At 39.8% G+C, this 21482-nt stretch overlaps 2 protein-coding genes across 2 annotated transcripts; both read left to right on the top strand.

The window, feature by feature from the left end:
- Window positions 1-642: 642 nt before the first annotated feature.
- On the top strand, window positions 643-7959 carry mrps27 (mitochondrial ribosomal protein S27). The gene is made up of 11 exons (XM_031856380.1): window positions 643-727; window positions 1013-1090; window positions 2162-2232; window positions 2343-2401; window positions 2946-3060; window positions 3645-3723; window positions 4537-4652; window positions 4755-4857; window positions 4973-5115; window positions 6262-6426; window positions 7180-7959. Exons 1-11 carry the CDS (start codon window positions 655-657, stop codon window positions 7426-7428), a joined length of 1251 nt encoding a protein of 416 aa, XP_031712240.1. The 5' UTR covers window positions 643-654; the 3' UTR covers window positions 7429-7959.
- A 10348-nt stretch (window positions 7960-18307) lies between these two features.
- Window positions 18308-20099, top strand: ptger4a (prostaglandin E receptor 4 (subtype EP4) a). The gene is made up of 2 exons (XM_031856537.1): window positions 18308-19090; window positions 19524-20099. The coding sequence occupies exons 1-2, from the start codon at window positions 18308-18310 to the stop codon at window positions 20097-20099; spliced, it is 1359 nt and encodes a 452-aa protein (XP_031712397.1).
- Window positions 20100-21482: the final 1383 nt, after the last annotated feature.

Raw genomic sequence — 21482 nt, 5'->3', positions numbered from 1 at the left:
CTCTCCTGTTTATATAAACAGCGCCCTCTACTGTTGCAACAGCTGTACTGTACTGTGTTGAGCTCTAATTTAATTTATATTCAAGAGATTTATCTTAATATAACACTTTATCCCCCCCAGCCAACCAATTTATGTAAGCATTTCACTGATGTCAATCAATCGGACAAAAACTGTTCCAAGAACACTGTTTGTAGAAAATTGAAAAAAGGATAAACGATTTGTAAAAAGAGTTCCTTCATCCCTTCAAGCCTTCTGAGTTGAAAAGATTTCGGCTAAATATAGACTATAACGTTCTTGTTATTTGAAAAGGGAAATACTAATGTGATGTTGGACCTTGTGGTCTGTGGGCTATGAGTATTTTATGCATATTTTCACATCCATAAAACAAAATAAACAGGCTCCAAAGCCAAAACCTTTCATCTGATGAGGCTTATTATTATCATTATCAAGAAATTAATTAAATAATTTGTGTCTTTACAACGTTATTCGTGAATAATCATCAACATACGTTTTCGTTGCAAATGATTAATACAAATATATAAGGTAAATAGGCTATTTCCGCTGTGTCTCACTTTTGGTATAACCCTCTTGTGCCAATTTGAGGGAACTATCAAATATCCCCCCGTCCCAGCTAACAAATGGTATCGTCCAAACATGGCAGCCTCCGTTTGGAAGCGATGTGTGACTGCAGCTGTCAAAGTTAAATGTTTATCTCCGTCTCTTTCAGGTAAACACGTCTTGCATCCGGGCACAATAAAACCATAGTTTAATATGATTGTATTTCTTTGTTCACCTTCTATTTCTATGGCTTTCATTGTCGTTGTTCTGATTATTTCGAAGCTAAATGTCTCCAGTTCACGTCGTTAGCTAAATGTAGCTAACGTTATAGTTAACAATCTGAGGCTTCAGCACGCGGTTTGCTGTTGTTGAGGTCTCCTAAAGTAATGTTAGCCAGCTTATAGACGTGTAGTGTTTGTATCTGCATGACCTGGTTGACTGCTTGTCTTCGCAGCCAGGAGATGGATGCTCTCGGCAGCTTACACAGATACCAAAGTGTGGGAGGCGCGAGAGAAGGATCCTCAGAACCTGGGTAAGAGAGAGAACCGGTCCAGACAACAATAACTAGAGGATAGAGGATAACGTGGATAGAGGTCAGGGTGTGTTGGGCAATATCCAGAAGAACCTAATTCATATACAGAATGTCATTAATTAACAATGTGATCCTCAATGCTCAGCACTATTCAATATAATAGTTATAATAATGATGAAGACAATAATAGTGTTAACTGCATTTAAAAAGCTATTTCAAAACAAGTTATAAAGTGTTTTACAATAAAACCAAGCAAGATATAAAGTACTCAAAATGGGTTCAAGTTAAGTTGCACTCGGTCTTCCAAATTCAGGCAAAAGGAGGACACGTTTCTCTCCTGCATGGGATGTTTTTTAGTCCTAAATTATGAATTGTAAAGGATGCAGAATGCTGAAATTTGACTTCGGTAGTTTTTGGGTGCAGACTGAAAGTATTGAAAACTCTCAAGTGCCAAAAGTTGGTATTTAATACCTGGTCACTCAGGTGAGATGACCTCATTGTCTATTCTGTGATTTTATTATGTTGCCCGCTGAGGATTGTGTGATTAGTGATATTTTATATAAATAAAATTGACTTGACTTTTGTTCTTGATCTGATATTTTCCAGATTTTCTAATCATAATTTTACCAATTCTAGGTTTTATTTTTAAGCAAAGTTCTAATGTAGTGTAGCTAAATATTGTTAGTTTATTTTGTGTTAAGACAAAATGAAACCCTGAAGTTGTCGTTGACTTGTTTAAGGGGTTTTATATTATCTGTATCTGGCTTAAACTCAAGTACTGTAACAGCACCAGTACACATGAAACGTGTAGCTGACATACATCCACATCCAGAAGTATTGTTGTAGGTTATTTCATCACAAAAAGATTGAAGACATGTTTGTCGCATGCAGCGGTCGAACACGAATCGTTACTGTGTGCACTCGATAAACACAGGGAGGCAGTGTAACACTGCACTGATTATAAACTGTTCAACAGTGTGGGTGTGATTAAACACAGCCATACAGTACAATACACTCTGATGAGATTGCATAGAACATGATGAACTTGTTGTTTGTTTGTTTTCCTTCCAGCTTTACTGGCCGCCACTATGGACAGGACATACGACAGAAATCTCCCAGTTAGTTCTCTAACTGTGTCTCGGGTAAGCTCTAGATTTACATCGCCTGTATTTCATTTGTCTGTGGTCAACCTGTCACAGATAAATCAACAAATACGTTTTCTGTAACTCCATATTTTCTGTTTGTGCATCAGTTTGTTGACAACATTTCATCTCGAGAGGAAGTGGATCAAGCGGAGTACTACCTTTACAAGTAAGAGGGATCATTTTACTCTTTCCGCATCCGTTTCTGCTGCTTCCTTGGTTTTGCGTGGTACTGATGTTGTGTGGGCTTTTCTTGGAATGAATTGTCTGTTTGGTTTTTCAGTTTTGGTTTACGTTCAGTCACATGCTTTTCTTTGTTCGGGGCAACCCCAGACCTTTCCTGTTTACTCCTTCCTCTGGAATCTGCACCCATTCTTGTGATTATAAGATTTAGTAAATTTCCCAATCGCACCCTTGTTTCCTGCACATTTATTTTCATTTAATCGGGTGAGAATTGAATAACTGCCTTTCCACTTTGGGAAGCTTGTGAATCATAATCATTATATTTAATAGATTAAACTGTCCTTCATGAGATTTGGCTCTTGTATTTTGGTTACTAGGGCTGAGTTTTTAGGATAAAGCTTTTTCTGTTTCAGCAAACAAAATAGTTTGTTATGACATTGAAATGTGGTCATTTTTTATCTTGCACATTAATAAAGCTGTGGTCGAAATATAAAAAAGAAAAACCTTCTGTTTTTTTTTCATCCCTCCAGGTTTCGCCACAGTCCAAACTGTTGGTACCTGAGGGACTGGACCGTTCACAGTTGGATCAGGCAGTGTCTAAAATACGGGGCCAGAGAGAAGGCGCTGCACACAGTTAAAAACAAGGTACACAACACATTATAATCCCTCCTCATATTTAAAACAATAAGCTGAACACAGAAGACTCTTTGGTCAGTGTAAAGGAGGCCCTTCTTTATAATCAGAGATGAAATCTGATCAGAGGCTTCTGATCGGGGCCGACAGCTGCAGTTATCTAGCAGTGTGAGCGATCACAGATCCAATCTTAACCACCCAGATGCATTTTCAAACTGATCTGAGCAGCACAAATGACGTCAAACATGTTTGACATTTTCAGCACAGCATGTGTACTGTTCCCGAATGAGTCTTAGTATCTGGGAATCACTGAATTATTCTAAAAGCAGAGACATATACTAGCCCATTACATGTTTGCAATGAGGTCAAACGGAGCATACTCGGTCAGTCTGGCCGCCTCTGATGTTGCTTTGATCGGTGTCGTGTTGCTGTGAGATAAGAGGTCTCGATGTCAGTGACGCATTCGAACCAGCAGTTGTGTTATTGTGTGATATACACTGCCTTTACCAAATCATCAATGGTAAACACAGTCAATGTTCTCGGATAAATAATGTAAAAGACCGTGTGTGTGTGTGTGTGTGTGCGTGTGCGTGCAGGTCCAGTATGGAATATTCCCAGATGACTTCACCTTCAACCTGCTCATAGATTCTTACATTAAGGATGGAGACTTTAAAAGTAAGGCTTTTTTAAAGCATGTTTTCAATCAAACATTTGGAAAGAATAGACGAACTGAAATAAAATACAATCCAAACAAACACATTCTTGTTGACATTGAATATTTGGAGGAGTGGGAACAGTCTGTCAAATCACTAGAATCCGATTTCAAACATGTCTTTCCTTGTTTGTAAAAGACAGAGGTGAAGGGAAGCCTGACTCTTTTTTTCTGCAATAACATGAGAAAGTAAACAGTATATAGGTTTTGGCGAATAGTGAATTCACATAGTCGGTATTACAGTGTTTTCAGTTGCATGTTGAAGTTGTGATTACATCAGATAAAATCATGAATTCACTGTTTATAATTGGAAAAGAAAAAAAAACAGCAATGAATTGATCCACTGTAGCTAAAGTCTGATTTATCTTAATTATCTTTGTCATAAAACTCCAAAACTATCAAACACACCTGTGAGTCACATTTAAGTCACTAAGTACTTTCTGAAAATGAAACTGTTTGTATGCACATTTTTATTTTGCGCTTAAAAAACCTGAGGAAATGTCAACAGATAGTGGCAGTTCTGTGTGGACCAATAGGGAGACTAACTTATCCTTTTTAACTTCGCAAAAGGTGACCCCACCGCGCACTGCAAGAACAGCGAGTTCAAAAGCATTACATTCAATCTCATTTTAATTTATAATAACTAAGAAGAACTCCCTGTAATATTTGATTTAAGGGAACAAAGGAATTACCTGAAAAATAACTTACGGTATAGAAAGAAAACAACAAAAGTGTCATGTGGAAATGACGTCATGTGTGTTGTTGTAAATGTACAGGTGCGTGCTCTGTGGTTGAGGAGGTGATGCTTCAGGAGGCCTTCGACCGTCCCTCCACACAGATCCTGTCTCTGTCCGCCTTGGCCAGTTACCGAGCAATGAGGCCACAGCTCACTGTGAGTGAAACGGCGGCAACTCATCAGCGTTTGAATGTCGCAGCGGAGCTATCGAACGTGTTCCCTGATAAGATGCTTACTCTTGTTCCTCGCTGTGTTCAGGTGTCAGAGGAGCGGGCGTTGGGGGCGTCGCTGCTCATCTGTGGACTGCAGCAAGACAACACTGTTGGCCTCAGCGCTCAGCTACTCGGCAATGCTCTGCTGGGTGTGTAGATGAATTTCTTCCCTCGCGGTGGTGGTGGTGTTTTTTATGTGATTCATCTCCTGTCCTTTCATTCTGCAGTTTGTTTCATTCATCCTCCTCCTCCTTCCCCATCCAGGCAAGGTGGAGATGTTAGAGGGCATACATGCCGTGTTCAGAGGGATGCCTCTCTTCTGGGGTCGTGGATATCTGGGCCGGACCCTGGGTGTCATGGAGAGAGTGGCCGCTGCTTCTGGTGACGTCAAGCTGTCCAAAGACACAGTAAGGGCTGAAAATCAAGTTCAAAGAGTGTGTGTGTGTGTGTGTGTGTGTTTACACAAAACAAATCATCAGAAAGAAGAAAATTTCCTGTCGAAAAATTGACGTTTTAATTAAGATCTTGTTGATTATTAAGCTATTTATCATTTGCTTCACACAATCTAGTGGGGTAAGCAGCTTTTAAATTTGGGGAGTAGAGAGCACTGGTTTCAGATCAGTTCCCGGTGTCAACAGAGACCGAGTTGAAGTAATTGGTATCAGGAGAAAATAAGATTGTTGATGCATCCTTAATTGATTCATATCACAAGTGGCTTTGGAGCAGGGACATACATATTTTTGTCTTTTATAATGAATATATTAGAAACTCTTCCTGGATTAGTCCTTGTTATCGATCTTCTCCTCTGACTGTGGGTTTGACATCAAACAAACATGTATTCCAAAGTGTTAGACTGTCCTCAACCTTCTTTCCAATAGGATCCTGTGTAGTCACACTTCTTAGCATTACACACACACACACACACACACACAGTAGAGACAGTTGTTACTCTCCAGGTGGGGTGTATAACACAGACAGTCTTTATCTGCTAAGATGAACCACACATGCTGTCATATTGTTATTTTTACATATTTGCACCAACGCACAGTCGGGTGTGGCGCCTCTAATCCGGCCTGTGCTCTCCAGTCCAATAGCCCAGCTTTGTCCACGTCTAATGAGATTTTGAAGAGCCTGGAGCACAGAAGATGTCTGTGAGAATCATTGCAACAGGAACTAAGCAGAGTGTGTCAGACATGGGCACCGCAATAATGTAGACAGAGCAGATAACACCGTAGGACAGAGAGGAAATATTACATCTCAAATGAAGGTGCGGCCGCCTCAGGTGACAGTTAATCTTACTTCTTCCCAAGATTAAGAGGTGAGGTGTTCGGCCTTGTTCGTCATGACTCCTTTTCTGCAATCTTTATATAACAAACTGCATCTTGCTAAAATATGTAATTTTTTATACAAGTAATTTAATTTAAATCAGATAAAGTCTTTTCAGGCAGTAACGGCTGTTTCAAAACTGCACTTTGCATTGATTTTGTGAAGATAAAAAAATGAAAAATAATGATCTTTCTGTATTCTCATCGTTCTTTTTCATTATTCTTCAGCTGGACTACGTGAATGACTTGCTACAGGAACTGTCCTCTACCTCAGACAGCGACTCCTCCGGAGCGGAGTCAGCAGGTGAGGAGGAGGAGGAGGAAGAGAATGCCAAAGATGAAGATGATCAGGCCGAGCAGGCTAAGCTAGCGCAGTATGTCAGCAGATTCAAGGTGGGTGTTTGTTGTGAACAGCAGGCGTGCTTTTGTTTTGTAGCTCCTGAATTTACATTAGTTTTCCTGGTCAAGGCGAGCCGGTAAACATGTGATAAACAGTGTTTCCTGACATGACTGAGGTTGTACGTGTGTGGGTAGCATACTAAGGTTGTTTTTAAATTTAATTTGAATGAAAACATATAATCAACATTCATAGTTAAATTACTGTGTGTAATGATAAAACAAAACAATGATCAGTGGTGTTTAAGATATTCACAGTGCGTCACTGTTACCTATTCTTGAGATGAGACTTTGTAGCCTAAAGCAATGTTCATGCCAGCAACAGCTGGTTGGGCCATCTCCATGTTTTTGATAATAAAACAATGGTTTAGCAGCATTCCCACTGATATTGTTTTGTCAGCTTAAGATTGTATCCTGCCCTGCTCTGTTGTCAAATGCAGAGGGAAATGTCTGGGTTTAAAAATACCCATGTAATGACTGAGGGATGGTTTCGTTGGTGGCTTTTTGGAATAACATTAGTGCATATTGTTAATAGCGGTCAAAAAAGTCAAAGCGTTAGGGTCTTTTAATATCGGACTGGCCAGGACTTAAAAAAAAGTCATATTCACAGATGCACAGGTCTTACAACATGTGCAGAACTGAATTATGCAGTTATGTTTATTTATTTAATATGCCACTCAAGTTATTTAGCTGAAGCAATGAGGTCCCCATTTGGTGCTTCAACGTCTCTTTGTTTCCCTGCCTCTTCAGGAACTGAGCAGCCAGCTGGAGTCTCAGGGCAAAGTGGACTCTGCCTCCTTCCAGGCCTCAGTGGCCGCTCTGGCCAAGCAGAACCTGACCGCTGCGGAGAAACCCGACTTGGAGCAGTACCTGAGCCGGGTGCAGGCCTGGGGGGCCGAGAATATGCAGCTGATCAGGAGAGAGAAAGAGATGAGGGAGAAGGCCGAGCAGGAGAAACAGGAGCGGTTAGCCGCCAAGGCTGCAGCCCAGCAGGCATAGAGACCAGACGTGGATGGGGCTGAATCAAGAGCTCTGAACTGTCCATCGCTTATGCACATTGAAATTATTTAAAAAGTTTTATGTGTATAAAATGGCAAAATATCTCTCTCATGTCACTTTTGTATATAACAACTACTGTGTGCTTATGCGATAATTATTGCTCTGTTTTTATAGTATTAAATGGGGCAAATATAAATATATTGTCAAAATAAAATTCATTTTTGTTTGAGTCAGTAATTGTCTCACATTTATTGTTCTTTCTGGGATGATATCATTATTGCAACGTATGCACACATCAATTGTTAAGCCTGATGGTCGGGTGACCTCATGTAAGCAAAAAGATCTCACCATCACATCCTCCAACTCCTTTTTCCTCCGTGTGTGTGTGTTTGTGTGCGTGTTTTCGATGTGTCCACGTGAGTTTTCTCACGGGATTGAAAGTATTGCACTGAAGAATTTGCTGATAGCCAATCTAGAGAGAAGCAGATTATTTGCATGGAAAGGAATGCATTAATGGCCCAAAACATTTTGTTCACAAAGGAAAACAAATCCTGCAGTCTAGCTCCTGATACCTGTAAGACAAGACACGAAGTGCGCATCTGTGAAAAAAACACGACGGTGCAGCATCAGCTAAAGCGCAACAATCTGTGCATATTAACCGGCAAGTAAAGCCTGAGTTGTGTATGGACTTTGCTGAGATAATAGATCTTTGGAGAAGAAAATGCTGTTGTGGTTGTGCACATAATGCATTCATTCCACATTATGTTTGAGCTATTCAGTATTCAGGACATGGTCTTGGGAAACAGCCTGGTATGCAGTTGGGGATGAATGAGCAGCACAAAATGCTGAAACAAGAATGCTCCTTACCGACTGCTTTGTTGAGAGCAGCTCTCCACCCATTGTCAATGTTTTCTTAAGTTTAATTTAGCCATTTAATATCATTACTCATATTGTGTCTCTTTTGGATAACATAATATGGAGGGGTCACTTCTATCCACCTTTTTTGTTTTCTACTTGACCTTAGAATCAGCACTAATCTCAACTCAGCGTCGACGTAGTTTACTCGCTTGGAGCCAGTTGTCTGTATTTTGGGCTGTAAATTACTAAATGGAGATTTACACATGACTAGATTGAAGCATAGTGTACGACCTTTTTAAATTATAGAGTTACGGAGGTTGTATGGAATATGGTCAAAGCATCTGACCTGCTTAATAACAACGAAACTGGCAATTTTATAAATCACATCTTACAAAACAACTACCTGACTCCCAAAATGCTAATAAATGGCTGAATGATCAAATAATGTCAGTTTATTTATTCTAAACTATATGGACAGCCTTACCACTAGCTCTGAAACATATTACCTAATGCATGTGAAGTCATTGCTCCATTCAAAAAGGGTCGGCAACAAGTTAAGTTAAATATATTTTGACCTGCTACAACTGTAATATTTGGAAGTTATGTTACAGCTTTTGATGCGACAGTGACTTCCTGTTTACATTGTTTACTGCTTTTTGCTACAGATGTTTCCTCGCATCCAATTTACACATTACTAATGTCTTTATGGCTTGACTGCAACCTAAAGTGTAATTATGAAAAAGAAAAAGCAGCACTATCTTCTCAGTCTCCTTACATGAATTCTTTCATCTTATACCAGCTTCACTCCACAGGCCATGTTTTGTGTCATGCTTATCTCCCACTGTTAAAGCTTTGACTGTGTAAAATCTGTGGACAATGAATTAGCTTTAATCCGCAGTAGATACAAAAAAAGAGTCCTTCTTCATCCTCCTTTGTCCTCAAAATCACTGGTTTAAAAGTAACACAAGTGGGTTTTTTTCGTCAGTGATTGCGGGTGTTTGAACAACAGTCAAACAGGTGTGCTAACACCACTGATGAAGTCAATCAGGTGGGAGGCGATGAAAGGAAAACAAGTCAGGAAGTTTGACATCCACATCAGTGGTTATCTGATGCCCAGAGCCTTTTAAGGGTTTTTAAAGACCCGTGTGTGTTTTCATGGAAGGGAGAGGAGTGGTTCGTAAGGGATATGTGTCATGGGTTATTTGACATATGTAAATATTAGAAAATGTGGAGGAGAAGAGGGGATGCATTAGACATGATCAGTGTTGAGCCTGGATACTGAACATCTGCTACTGTAGATAAAAAACAAAAAAGGTGTATCTCTACCAGGGAACCATATTTGTAGAATAAAGGCACTTCATCTGGTAAGAGAATTCATAATAAAACCAGCACATCCTCTAATTGTTTAGGTTCAGTACGTACTATCCTCTCTGAATAATACTTTGTACTAAATGCCTAATTTTACACATTTTTTATCTTTGTCATGTAAATACAAACTATCTTTTTTTCCTCTCATTTCCTCTCCCTTAAGTCAACATGATTCGGTTCCTATTTTTGATTGTGTAGATGTGATTTATATCTGAGTTTTCTCCGTCTGTCCTGTTCTGTAAAGCAGATTACAGGATTAGATGCTGCTGCTCGTGTTGCTCTCGGCTCCAGAGGAACGTGTTTATTAATCTTTCATTATTCCTCAATGTCAGCTGCTTCATGTTTAACATTTTAAAGAGATAAGTGAAAACAAATAATGTTTCATTTATCTGTCTGTTTGTTTTGAGGGTATCTGTGGCTTTTATGCTTCCTGACACATGGTGTATTTCTCACATATTAAACAGTTGTAAATTAGGCTGGTGAGCAGCGGTAATTAGAAATTTGATTTATTTGCTGTCTGATTCATTTGTTATTTTGTGATCATCAGCTGCTATATTAAAATATAATAATACCCAGTTTTTCAATTGAAAACAAAAGGCCAACTTATAAAACTTAAAACTTAAATAGTTTTTTACACCTTATCTCTACATTAATTAACCTTTTACTTTCTGTAACTTTGTAGTTTGTAGGGTTAAGCAAACAATGTTGAAATCCCTTCTCAGTCAGTAATAGTTATGATAAAACTGTAACTGTTATTTTCAGGTTTGTCGGTTCAGTGTTTCTGTGTTTGATATACAATATATGTATATCAAGACTGTAAGAGCCATATTATGTAATTGGTTGGGTTTACTACATAAATACTCCTTTGCATTTGTGATTATCTGCTGCATGAACTGCTAGTGCATCAGTTGCAAATAGTCACAAAGTATGTAGGGTCAGGGTGGCATGGGAAACATTCTCCTAAATCCTGGCCGCATAAGCCAAAGCTGTTAGTATGCTCAATGTGAACTGCTTGTTTAAATACATGCTCCTAATGGCCTCACTTAAAGGTGGGGTGAAAAGCCCAACCTCATAGGGAAGGGAAGGATGTAATGTTGCACTCAGTTACATGAAAAAAGGACAGAAGCAATTGTGTGAACATTTTCAACAGAGAGCTTGAGAGAGAAGTTCAAACCCTCCACACGTCTGGACAATTTTTGCACAAAGTGGGCCTGGATGTCAGACTGTCTGTTACAGAAAGTTACAGAAATAGACCATAGAACCATAGAAATAGAATAGGATGCAGCCCCCATTCTTGGGGAAAGTATGGGGGGGGGGGGGGGGTTTCAGATTAAGCATACTGATCCCTTTAGTAAAGACAAACAATGGTCTCAAGTAGATCATTACAAATGTCAAGTACAAAACATGTAATGGGATATTTGCTCAATAACTGACACTCATTTGTCATTTGGGAAATCTTTGACACAATTTAGGCCTACATCTGCACTTAGCAGTTACTGATAATGTAGAATTTGTAGTCTGTAACTGGAACTTTAGTTGTTTTCCTGTAACAAATACACGTTTTTCCAAAGACATATGGTGCTGCTTGACATTTCCAGTATCTCTCTCAACCTCTGCCCACTCAATGCCACGACGTGTGAAAGAGTATTGACCCAACGCTGAGGTGATGTGGCTTAAACACGTCTGAGTGTTTAGGGATGACGCAGCCGTCAGGCAAGACATATCACAGCTGTCCCACTGGAAGCAGCACTGCAGCTCTTGTGCATGACACTGATACTGTCATGATCAAAATGTTTTCATAAAAGTCAATCTTGTGGGAAAATACACCCACCCGAAAAAAGTAGTCCTCATTTTCTCTGACATGATGTGGAACATGTGGGGATCGCTGATGAGAAATTGCCAGCAGGAGTTTCATTGATGAAAGCCGGAGCAACCAGATAAAAGATAAGACTGAGTGCTTCAAGACAACAATGTGATTGCTTGGATTTGTCCTCAAAGAGAAATTATCTTCTAAGATATTAGCTGCATATGTATACGTGGTTAGGCAGCCAACAAGATGTATGATTAATCAGTTTAATTGTTCTGCACATTTTAGCTTGTGTTTTTAATCGTAGACATGAACAAGATTATTAACACTTAAAACATTTTCATTAGGAGCTTTACATGCATGAATGGAATTAAAAACAATTAAATATTTCAAGACTATACAAATGGTAAAAAATGATAGACGTAAAATCGGGCATTAATGAAATACTATTAAGTCTTCATAGGAATTACAACACAATAATTGATCTAGTAAATATAGTGCACAGAGGAGGCTTATCTATTGTAAAGCCGATGGGTTCCGAGATCGCTTAGAATGTTTGATAAGCAACATGTTAGCTTCAAACAGCTAATATAGGGGCTACACACAGAAAAACAATGGTTCCTAAATGGTTCTTTAAAAGGATTTGTGGTTCCCCGAAGAATCATCACATAACTAAAGAACCATTTTAACTATTGGATGGTTCTACATGCTTGTCATATGGTTCTTTGGGATAAGAAAGGGTTCTTAATTCATGTTTGTGTTATTGGATGGTGTGGAATGGTATACATTTGCAAAAAATACCTATACCTTGCCATGATCTGGGGGTGGGGTAGTTAGCTGGCAGACAATATTGTTTTATAAATATATATATTCCAGAAATCGGTTCCTTAAAGAACTATTTATTCCTTGTAAGAACCATATTTAGCTGAAGAACCATTTGAAAAGGGTTATGGACCCATAAAGTACTTTTTCGAAAAAAGTGCCTCAAAGAACCACTTTCTGAAGGTTATTTTACGCACCTTTGTGGGTTCTTAAAAGACCAGTTTAAGGAAATGGTTAGAACCTTGGTCTGAAAGGTTCTTTGCGGTTCTTCTATGGCATCCCTCATTTTTGGTTCCAGATGGCACCTTTATTTTTCTCTGTGTAGCCTCAATGAGCAGTGATCTGGCAGAAAAAGTAAATGAACAAGTTAACAATCACAATTAACAAACAGTGCACCTACAGATAATGCTACAACAAGGATAAAAGATGTCTGTCAACATTTGCTTGCTCACAGATCCGACCAAAGTCACAGTTAAACTGTAACTGATTTTGACCTTTGCCAGTAGCGGTTGCTACAGCAACAGAACGTTACACTGAAACCAACTGCTGGCCGCAGAACAGATGTAAACAGATGTTACTGAGGCTGCAGGTCATGACATGTAATCTATGTCAGTAATCTGGAGTTGTTGGTTTCCTTGCATATCGATGAGTTGGCACATTCACAAACAGGATCCAGTGTGTCCAAAACTAATTCACAAACTCAATCGTTAGAATATAAATGAGCTGATTAAATGAGATGAGATTAAATGAGATGTGTTCTGCTCACATGCTTTGGTTTTTGGCTCTTTGGAAATAGGTTTGCAACATTTTCCTTAATTTATTCATCATCAGCAATATAACATCCTTCCTGCTTTTTTCCATTGTGCTCTAATGGGCAGCGAGGGTCATCTGGTCATGTACAGATTAGCAGTAAATGTCCTTAATTTGGCTTTGAGTTTCTGCTACCTGTTAATGATTGCCACAATAATGTCTGCAACCAAATGGTCCACTTGTATACAGCGGTGAAGGGGTTCACAGTTTGTCCAAGGAGTCTGAACAGTTTGGATGGATTAACATGTTTGAAGCAACTTTCCATTATGCTGCTGTTTGACTGTTGCTATGATATGCATCATACCCTCTTTAGGGATAAACCGTCCTGGTGAAAGGTCGTTAATATTAAATGCAAAGTGCGTAATAGTGCCCTTTGTCATTTTGACTTGAATGAGCTTGAGCCTGCTTCTGTACTGTGCCAGGCTTTGCAGTCCTGAAGCCTCAAGGGTAAACCTCTCTGGGTTTGATGACTTTGTGTGAACAGAGATGTTGACATTAGAGGGATGTTTTACGCTCAGGTCATTCAAGACATTTACAGCGGTTGTATGCGGTGAATCTATATCTTCAAGGAGTTAGAGATCAGATATGATTACATTTGATGATTTAGACTCAGCAGCCCAAACTAATTAATGACAGTTTAATGAGATGCTTGCCGTGAATAATTTCAAAAAGCAGACAAAGCGTTTCTGTTGTCATCATGTTGGCATCACATGTCATACTCTGTGCCAGTTCAAACAGTTTACATCTGATTCTCTTTGTTATGCTGAGTGAGATCACATACGGATGTTATCTACAAATCTACCAGACCCCAGAATAAACACGTCCAAACTCTCTCTAAACTTTCCACTTACAAAAAGGCTGCCGGCAGAGTGTCAAGGACAACAACTTTGGGGTTATTCTCCAAAATGTTGGGAATCCCAGACTCAAGTCAAGAGGGATGATAGTAAGTAAAGTAACTGTCAAGTGCTTCATTGAAAAGTACCAGTTTAACGCCTGAGAGAGCCTTGAGAGCCTTGAGAGCCTCTGTGTTGCATGTCTTGTTCGTACTTGACAATGTATAAGAGTCTCCTGAGTGAAGATACTACATATATTAATATTCTCACTTTTTTTCATTGTTTGTGCACGCATTAAAGCGTCAATATTTTATAACCTTTTAAGTTGAATCTTACATTCAGTTTTTCGGTTTATTTTGTAACATCTGCCTCTTGGGACTACAGATGAAAAATAGCCTTTTAGCTAACTCTGGCGCATTTACAGCAATGTTTTTATTAATGTGCACTGTCCCTTATCAAATAAACCAATAAATAAAAAAAAATAAAAAAATAAAGCTTGAAATAGCAATGTGGACAAAGGTGTTATCTATATTGATGATCAAGGTTCATAATAACAAGTGCTGTTGACATGCATTTGTATTTCACACACAAAGCAACCACCTTAAATAACCAGGCCAATGTTTTTGTATGTTTTAACCCACATCATTTACTGACAAACAATTTCTGAAGCAAGGTTGCTTTTATTTTATTTAATTTCTTAAAACATATATGTTTACACATTCGTGAATGAGTGTTTTTTGCAACTTTCCAGGTATTTGCTTTGTTTGTTTTTACCACAACATGAAAAAAGATTGATTTCTATTATTTTTGGCTTTGGAAGCAACTCACCTTTTAAATGACGAGTTTGACATTTTGGCAAAGCTCAATATTGAAGCCGCACTCTGTGTAAATATGTCGCTGGAGCCAGCAGCTTAGCTTAGCATAAACGCTGGACCAGCAGATTTTTTTACAGATTATAGAAAAGATGTAAGATGTTTGTTAGTGAGCTTTAGAGGTGCTGGTATATGTGACTTAGTTCCTTTAGAAAAGAGCCAGACTAACTCTTTCCCCTCAACAACGTGGAAACATTATCAAAGTGAGACTGTTGGAACTAGACCGCTCATATCATGTCTGCTTTTATTGTTGTGAAAGTTTAAATCATCAGCATGTATACAAGTCAGTTGAAATGCAAATTGTGCTTGTACAGAGTCCGTTATGTCAGTTATTAAATATGTGGGTGTGTACAGTAAAGCTGGAATGAAGACAGTTTTCTTTATCCCACAAGCTACCGAATGTGTCCGTACCCGTCCGCAGACATCATGTTCGACTCTGCAGGTAGCTGTTGTTTTTTTAAACAAAAAGGTCTGTGGCACACCGTGATCTCAGGCAATAAACCATGGGCTCAACCCAGATGTTAAACCGAAACACAGACGCATTGTTGCAAGGGAAACTGTCTAGAGGCACACCTAAATATTGTGGCAAATCCAGTATGCCACATTCCTGTAATTGCATTTCTAGTGTTCCTGCCTTGGTTTAATTGTCTCTTGGTTGTAAGAAATAAAGTCAAATCCATAACAGCTATCACGAGGATATAAGAATCAATAGAGCCAACAAAAAAAACTTTCCAGGAATGTAGTCATGGTCCACAATGTAGCAATTGTTTGGCACAGGAATTACAGCCATGGAAGAAAAAGTGTGTTTTGGAAGTTGTTTTTTCTTTTCTTTCTTTAAACTACAAAGTATTACCAGAAAAACAAATGCCCAAACAGGCTGTGCGATTGTCTGTTCACAAAACATAGACTTGAATTGTATTTGCGATTCTTTTAGCAGTTGGTGGGGGTCATTGCAGTTTCACCACGCTGCAGGTTATCTGACTTCAACAAACAAATCCAGGAAAAGCACATTCATGTGAACCCTAATCTTTCAAATCTACTTACAGAACATTCTGCGAGGATTGAAACCAAACACACACATACAGAACAACTCAAGAGGAGGCTGAAATCATATTTCATTCATACGCACAGGGTGGTAAACACATTACATAATGGCTGTTTTTCAAAGGGTTGACACGTTAAGGCCAATCATGGTATATTCAGTCGACACTCTGGCATGCTTAAGAAAATATTGTTTCATTATTTTTCCAAGGCTATACTACGCCCGTAATCACAGGGAGTTTCCTCCTTTTCTATGTTTAAATAAATGCCAGAAAGTGGCAACAAAGAAAACAACAAGTGTGTTTTCCAAGAGCACAGGGTCAGCCTGGTGGGCTGATGTCACGCAGCAGGGCTCAGGGTCTCGGTTCCTCAGAGTTCAACGGGAAAGCAGTCGCAGTCTACGTTGAGGAAACTGTCTGAAGTGGTGTGAGTGTTCTTACTGATGCAGATCTGAACTTATTGGAGTTATTCAAAGTGTTGAAATCCTACTGATTTGACAACAAAACAAAACATGCTTTTTCGCAATACAACCGACAGTTGGCTCGGGGTTGATTACATCACACACAGACGACAGACGAGCTCCAGCCACAAGTGTCCCTCGCCCACTGCTGACATCACCAGCACAGATAAACCCCACCCACCTGAGTTTGGTGATGTTGGTGGTTTTGTTTTTCAAAGCAAGTCTCCTGAGCGGGAACTGTCATTCTAACAATCGTGGAAATCAATCACAAGGGAAACAAACAACAAAAAACCAAGAATGGAGGTGGTAGACGAGCTAACAAGCTAATCTGCGTGCATGTTTGCTGCTTGCTAACTACTATTGCAAGAGCTTCTTGGTGTTTTTCACTCTTTTTAAAAAAATATTTCATTTTAAACAACAAGTCAAATGTCAGTTTTAGCAGCATGGTGTTTTATGAATAATTTATGAAAACATGCAAACCCTATGGTCATTAGAATCAGACATGATCAAAATAAATAGCTCACTGTTAAAAACATGTTTAAAGAAGCATCAATCTAAATGGTGCTCTCAACCTCACAGCTTCTTTCTGATCATTCTGTGGAAGAAATCAGGTCCGAATGTCTGGACGAAGAAATATCTGATTCCAGGAGCTTTTTATAAAGAGATCTATGCCACACAGAGTGAATAATCACATGTTTTGTTTTTCAGTTAAAGTCACAGAGACACTGGTGTCATCGCCCTCTCAGCAGGACAGCGTGTTTATTTTCTCTCCCATAAATGATCGGCACCAATTTCATTATGTTGTTGTCATTTACATGAGCTTTTACTGAGACAAAATGTGTTAGAGGACTGGATTTTAATGGCCTGATTAAATGTTCTTTTAACAACATGTTCATAGAAACAGGCTCTTCAATTTTGTTTTTCTTAGAAAAAATAAATTCTGAGCAGAATAGCTGACAGGTTTATGAATATATTTGCATGACATTTGGTGAACAAATCCGAATAAGAGAATAACCGGGAACAAATGATAAGTGGTTTGACTTTTTGTTGATTTTTAACCATAATTATGGAGAAAACAAAGATCCCAAATCAATCCTATACCAATGAGTTTCATAGTCAGGAAATCATTTTAGAACAACTATACCTACATTTTTCTCTTTGGGTTTTACAGCAAGTTTTAGTCGTGTCTTTTATATGAATCATATTTTAATATCATATTTCTATTTCCTACATTTTCTTCTTTATTGTAATTTATTTCACCTTGCTTCTGCAAAGATTATTCTTCATATATTTTAGTTTTATCCTGCTTTTTTGTGCCACTTTTAAGATTACAGGAATGTTTGGTTCTAACAAAGAACACATTTTCGATCTGTGGAATTATCAAACTGTTGATCATTATTGCTCCAGAAGCCTAAACTAGTTGCCTAAAATATAATGCAAACATAATGTTAATTTGACAATATGGTCATTTTAAAAGCACACATACACTTGTAAGATTTTTAATTGTCTTTTGTGAGATTTTTTTATTTCAAAATGTTGTGTTGTCATGTTGTGTTTTGTTGTGTGTTTAGGTTAACTTCTGTGTGATGGTGTTGCAAAATGTTTCCAAGGCCTTCCCTGCAGCAGCTTACGAGGGTTGTGGAGAGAAGTGAAGGGGAGGGACTGAACCCTGCAGGAAACTTGAAGGCAGAGCCTAATTTCAATGAAGCCACCGGTGTCTGTTGGCCGCCTTTATCTCTCCGACCTGGTGAGTGAAATGTGCTTCTGTCTCGCACAGCTGAGGATCTGTTGCCGTAGGTAACGACAGCAGCAGCCACGATGCTCTGCCGGGAGGAGATCTTTTTTTAGAAGTTGGTTTTAAGAAAAGGTGCAATCTGTTCCCCCCTGATATTTAAAATGTTGCCACGGTTTGTTTCACGTGCAAATAAGTTTCCTGGTCTGGACTGGACATACTGGCGTTAAGAAAAATAGTTTCACTAGTCTTGAACTGCATTTGAAGGACATAACGATGAGTAATCAGTCGATGACAGGGAGGACCATGGTCCCGACCATTCCGTCTATTATGTTCATTTTCGGGGTGGTTGGGAATGTCATCGCCATCGTGGTTCTTTGTAAATCTCGCAAGGAACAGAAGGAAACCACGTTTTACACGCTGGTGTGTGGACTGGCAGTCACGGACCTCCTGGGCACACTGCTGGCCAGTCCGGTCACCATCGCCACTTACGTGAAAGGATCGTGGCCAGGAGAGGACCCGCTGTGCCAGTACTTCGGATTCACCTTGCTTTTCTTCTCCCTGTCGGGGCTCAGTATCATCTGTGCCATGTCGGTGGAGAGATACATCGCTATAAACCATGCCTACTTCTACAATGACTATGTGGACCAGAAACTTGCGGGTTTGACCCTCCTGGCGATCTACATCTCCAACGCGCTTTTCTGCGCCCTGCCGATTGTCGGCTTTGGACAGGTGAAGAAACAATACCCGCAAACTTGGTGTTTTCTAGAGTGGAGGAGCAACAAGACAAGCGATGCCGCCTACTCATATACGTATGCGGGTTTCAGCTCTCTTCTCATTCTCGCCACTGTTGTCTGTAACGTGCTGGTGTGCGCGGCTTTGATCCGGATGCACCGGCGCTTCGTGCGCAGGACGTCGCTGGGAACCGATCTAGGGCGCAACGTGGAGCCGCCAAAGAGAGGACGCAGCTTTGGACGTCTGGCCGGTGCAGAGATTCAGATGGTCATTCTGCTTATAGGCACTTCGGTAGTGGTGCTTATCTGCTCCATACCACTAGTCGTAAGTTCTCCGTGCCCTGTGGGCTATTTCTGTCCTTTACGCACTGATCTTTTACTCACTTTTTGTGTGGACAAAACACTGTGGTCATGCTTTTTGACCTAAGTTCAAGTGGATGATTAGAAAGCAAAGTTAGAAGATATTAGTGTTGTACTTAACAGCCTTTTCTTTACCCTTTTTTAAGCCACTACTCCCATACTCTTTTGTCCCTTCTATCCATTATGCACCTTTTACGCAAGGCTTTTTTAAGCAGAAAGGTTTTTATTTTTTTAACATTGAATTTGATCCAAATTCCAGTGGGTAAAACGTTCAAACATATTTCTATTTGTAATTGTTTAACTTTTACCCACTCTTTCTCTTTTAGTGCTCCATGTTTTCATTATGCTTTTCGCTCTTCCTCTAATCTATTCAATCTGTATTCTCTCTTCCTCTGCAGGCTCAGGTGTTTCTCAACCAGCTGTATAAGACTCCAGTGGAGCTGAGGCTGGACAAGAACCCTGATCTACGAGCGATACGTTTCGCCTCCTTCAACCCCATTCTTGACCCCTGGATCTACATCCTGCTCCGCAAGGCTGTTCTCCTCAAGCTCATTGAGAAAATCAAGTACTTATTTTGCAAGATGGGAGCACAGAGGCAACAGAAGCCGGGGAACTTCCACTGTGTAGACACAGTAGACACTCGGCTCTCCTCGGCCATCTTGAACCGGGACTCGCACTCCCTGGTTTCCCACGACCTGCGAGACTTCACCAGCACCTCCCAGACCTTCCTCTACCTGCCAGAGGGAAGTGAAGTGTACAAAGGAACCTGCCACAAAGCAGACGGACTCTCTGGTTCACGACCTTCATCCGTCAGAAACTCACAAGCTTCCTATTCGTTCAAGCAGGGCAGCGTTGAGGTTCAGAGTAGAGAAGGGACAACTCTAATGAGGGAGTTTTCAGCTCTGCCATGCCCAAACGACCCGGCACTCCAGGTGTCATTGAGCGCTGACACAGAGGAGGAGAAATGCATCTGACTTAACTCTGAACAAGGAGAAAGGTTTGCTCTGAGGTAGATTGTCTTCTGAACGACTCCTCCAAGAGTGAGCTCTTCAACCTCTGAAAAATTGGGGAAGGCACATAAAAATAATAACTGACTCCTCTTGTGAAGTCGGGCACATGAGGCGAGAAAGAAAGAAAAAACTTGAAGTGCTGTGACCCTCCTGTTGTTCTCTGTTTCAGCACACAGCTACCTCAAGTGATGACTGACTCTGACCGTGTGAGCAGACTTTGTCATTTTGCCCAAAACAGATGTTCTAACAGAGACGAGCCACTTCTCCGTGACTCAAGTGTCAGCGATGGAAAAGCTATCCTTCCTAATTTCAGCTACTTTCTTCAGTCTTGCGTAAAAACCTTGACTGTAAAGGAGATGGGGCCAGAAATTTTGAATAATCGAGTCACACGCTTTGTGGTCACTATGGTAAATGAAAACAGTATTGAATGTGATCCTTATGAGTAACACTGGCATGTGTGCTGCCATTGTAAGGATTGCTTTTGTTTGAAAAAAAACTCTGGTGTACAGCTCTTTTTGAAGAACATGTTGTGTTAGTTCCATGACTAATGTACAGTGCAGTATTATTATGTGGTGAACACCGCGTTTTTGTTCCTGGGCCCTGGAATACACACACACACACACACACGTCATCTCAAATTATAAGAACTTTGCTTCCATAGTCATTAACACTAGCTCCAGAAAATCAGTTGGAGTACTAATATGAAGACATTTCACCTGTCGGCTTGAGAAAAATGGTGTTCCAGGTGGTCGATGTTGTGTAAAATGTTGTTAGTAAAAAAATGATTCTTCTCTAGGAGAAGGTTGTTATCGATTAATCACAGCTCTAAAAGGGATTATCCTAAGTATTTGTTTGATCAGAATGCAAGCTCATGAATCGCAATCTTCCAGCACTAACATCCAGAAAATCAGGACTTTACAGAATGTTTTGTATCAGTTAGGCCAGTTATTTTCATGTGCAGTTATTCTGCTGATTATTCTCACGCAATCGTTTTATTGTCAAGTCAAAATCACAGAAAAGGTCAGAGAGGACCTTGGCGTTTTGTGATCCTATTCTGTGCCACATTTTTTCCAATGACAGAGTTCCCCTTTTTCATGTCTCGTTAGTCAATTGACACCTTGAGCTGCTGTCTTACCACTATATATATAATAGACTGAACTTTTGAACCCACGTTTGTTTGAGCTTTTCCACTCAAATGAGCTTCATGTCTTAGTTTCAGCAGCTTTGAAGCCCACAGTCTGCTTCCTTTTCCCTGTTATTAACTTGGCTCCAGATTGTTGCTTCATGTCGCGGATCACATTCTTGCCTTTCTTGTTTCTCTTGTTGCTGTTAATTCTAGACAATCTT

This window comes from Anarrhichthys ocellatus, unplaced genomic scaffold (assembly GCF_004355925.1).
Source record: "Anarrhichthys ocellatus isolate YVR2014 unplaced genomic scaffold, GSC_Weel_1.0 scaffold17, whole genome shotgun sequence".
NCBI lineage: Eukaryota > Metazoa > Chordata > Actinopteri > Perciformes > Anarhichadidae > Anarrhichthys > Anarrhichthys ocellatus.
Note: the sequence above shows the minus strand (reverse complement) of the source record. Positions and strands in the feature narration are given on the sequence as shown.

Excerpts from the sequence above, each read along its gene's own strand:
- mrps27 (XM_031856380.1), top strand. The coding sequence starts at position 655 with ATGGCAGCCTCCGTTTGGAAGCGATGTGTGACTGCAGCTGTCAAAGTT. Across the intron at positions 728-1,012 it reads TTTATCTCCGTCTCTTTCAG|CCAGGAGATGGATGCTCTCG; the intron begins GTAAACACGTCT and ends TTGTCTTCGCAG. Across the intron at positions 4,653-4,754 it reads CAATGAGGCCACAGCTCACT|GTGTCAGAGGAGCGGGCGTT; the intron begins GTGAGTGAAACG and ends CGCTGTGTTCAG.
- ptger4a (XM_031856537.1), top strand. The coding sequence starts at position 18,308 with ATGAGTAATCAGTCGATGACAGGGAGGACCATGGTCCCGACCATTCCG. Across the intron at positions 19,091-19,523 it reads TCTGCTCCATACCACTAGTC|GCTCAGGTGTTTCTCAACCA; the intron begins GTAAGTTCTCCG and ends CTTCCTCTGCAG.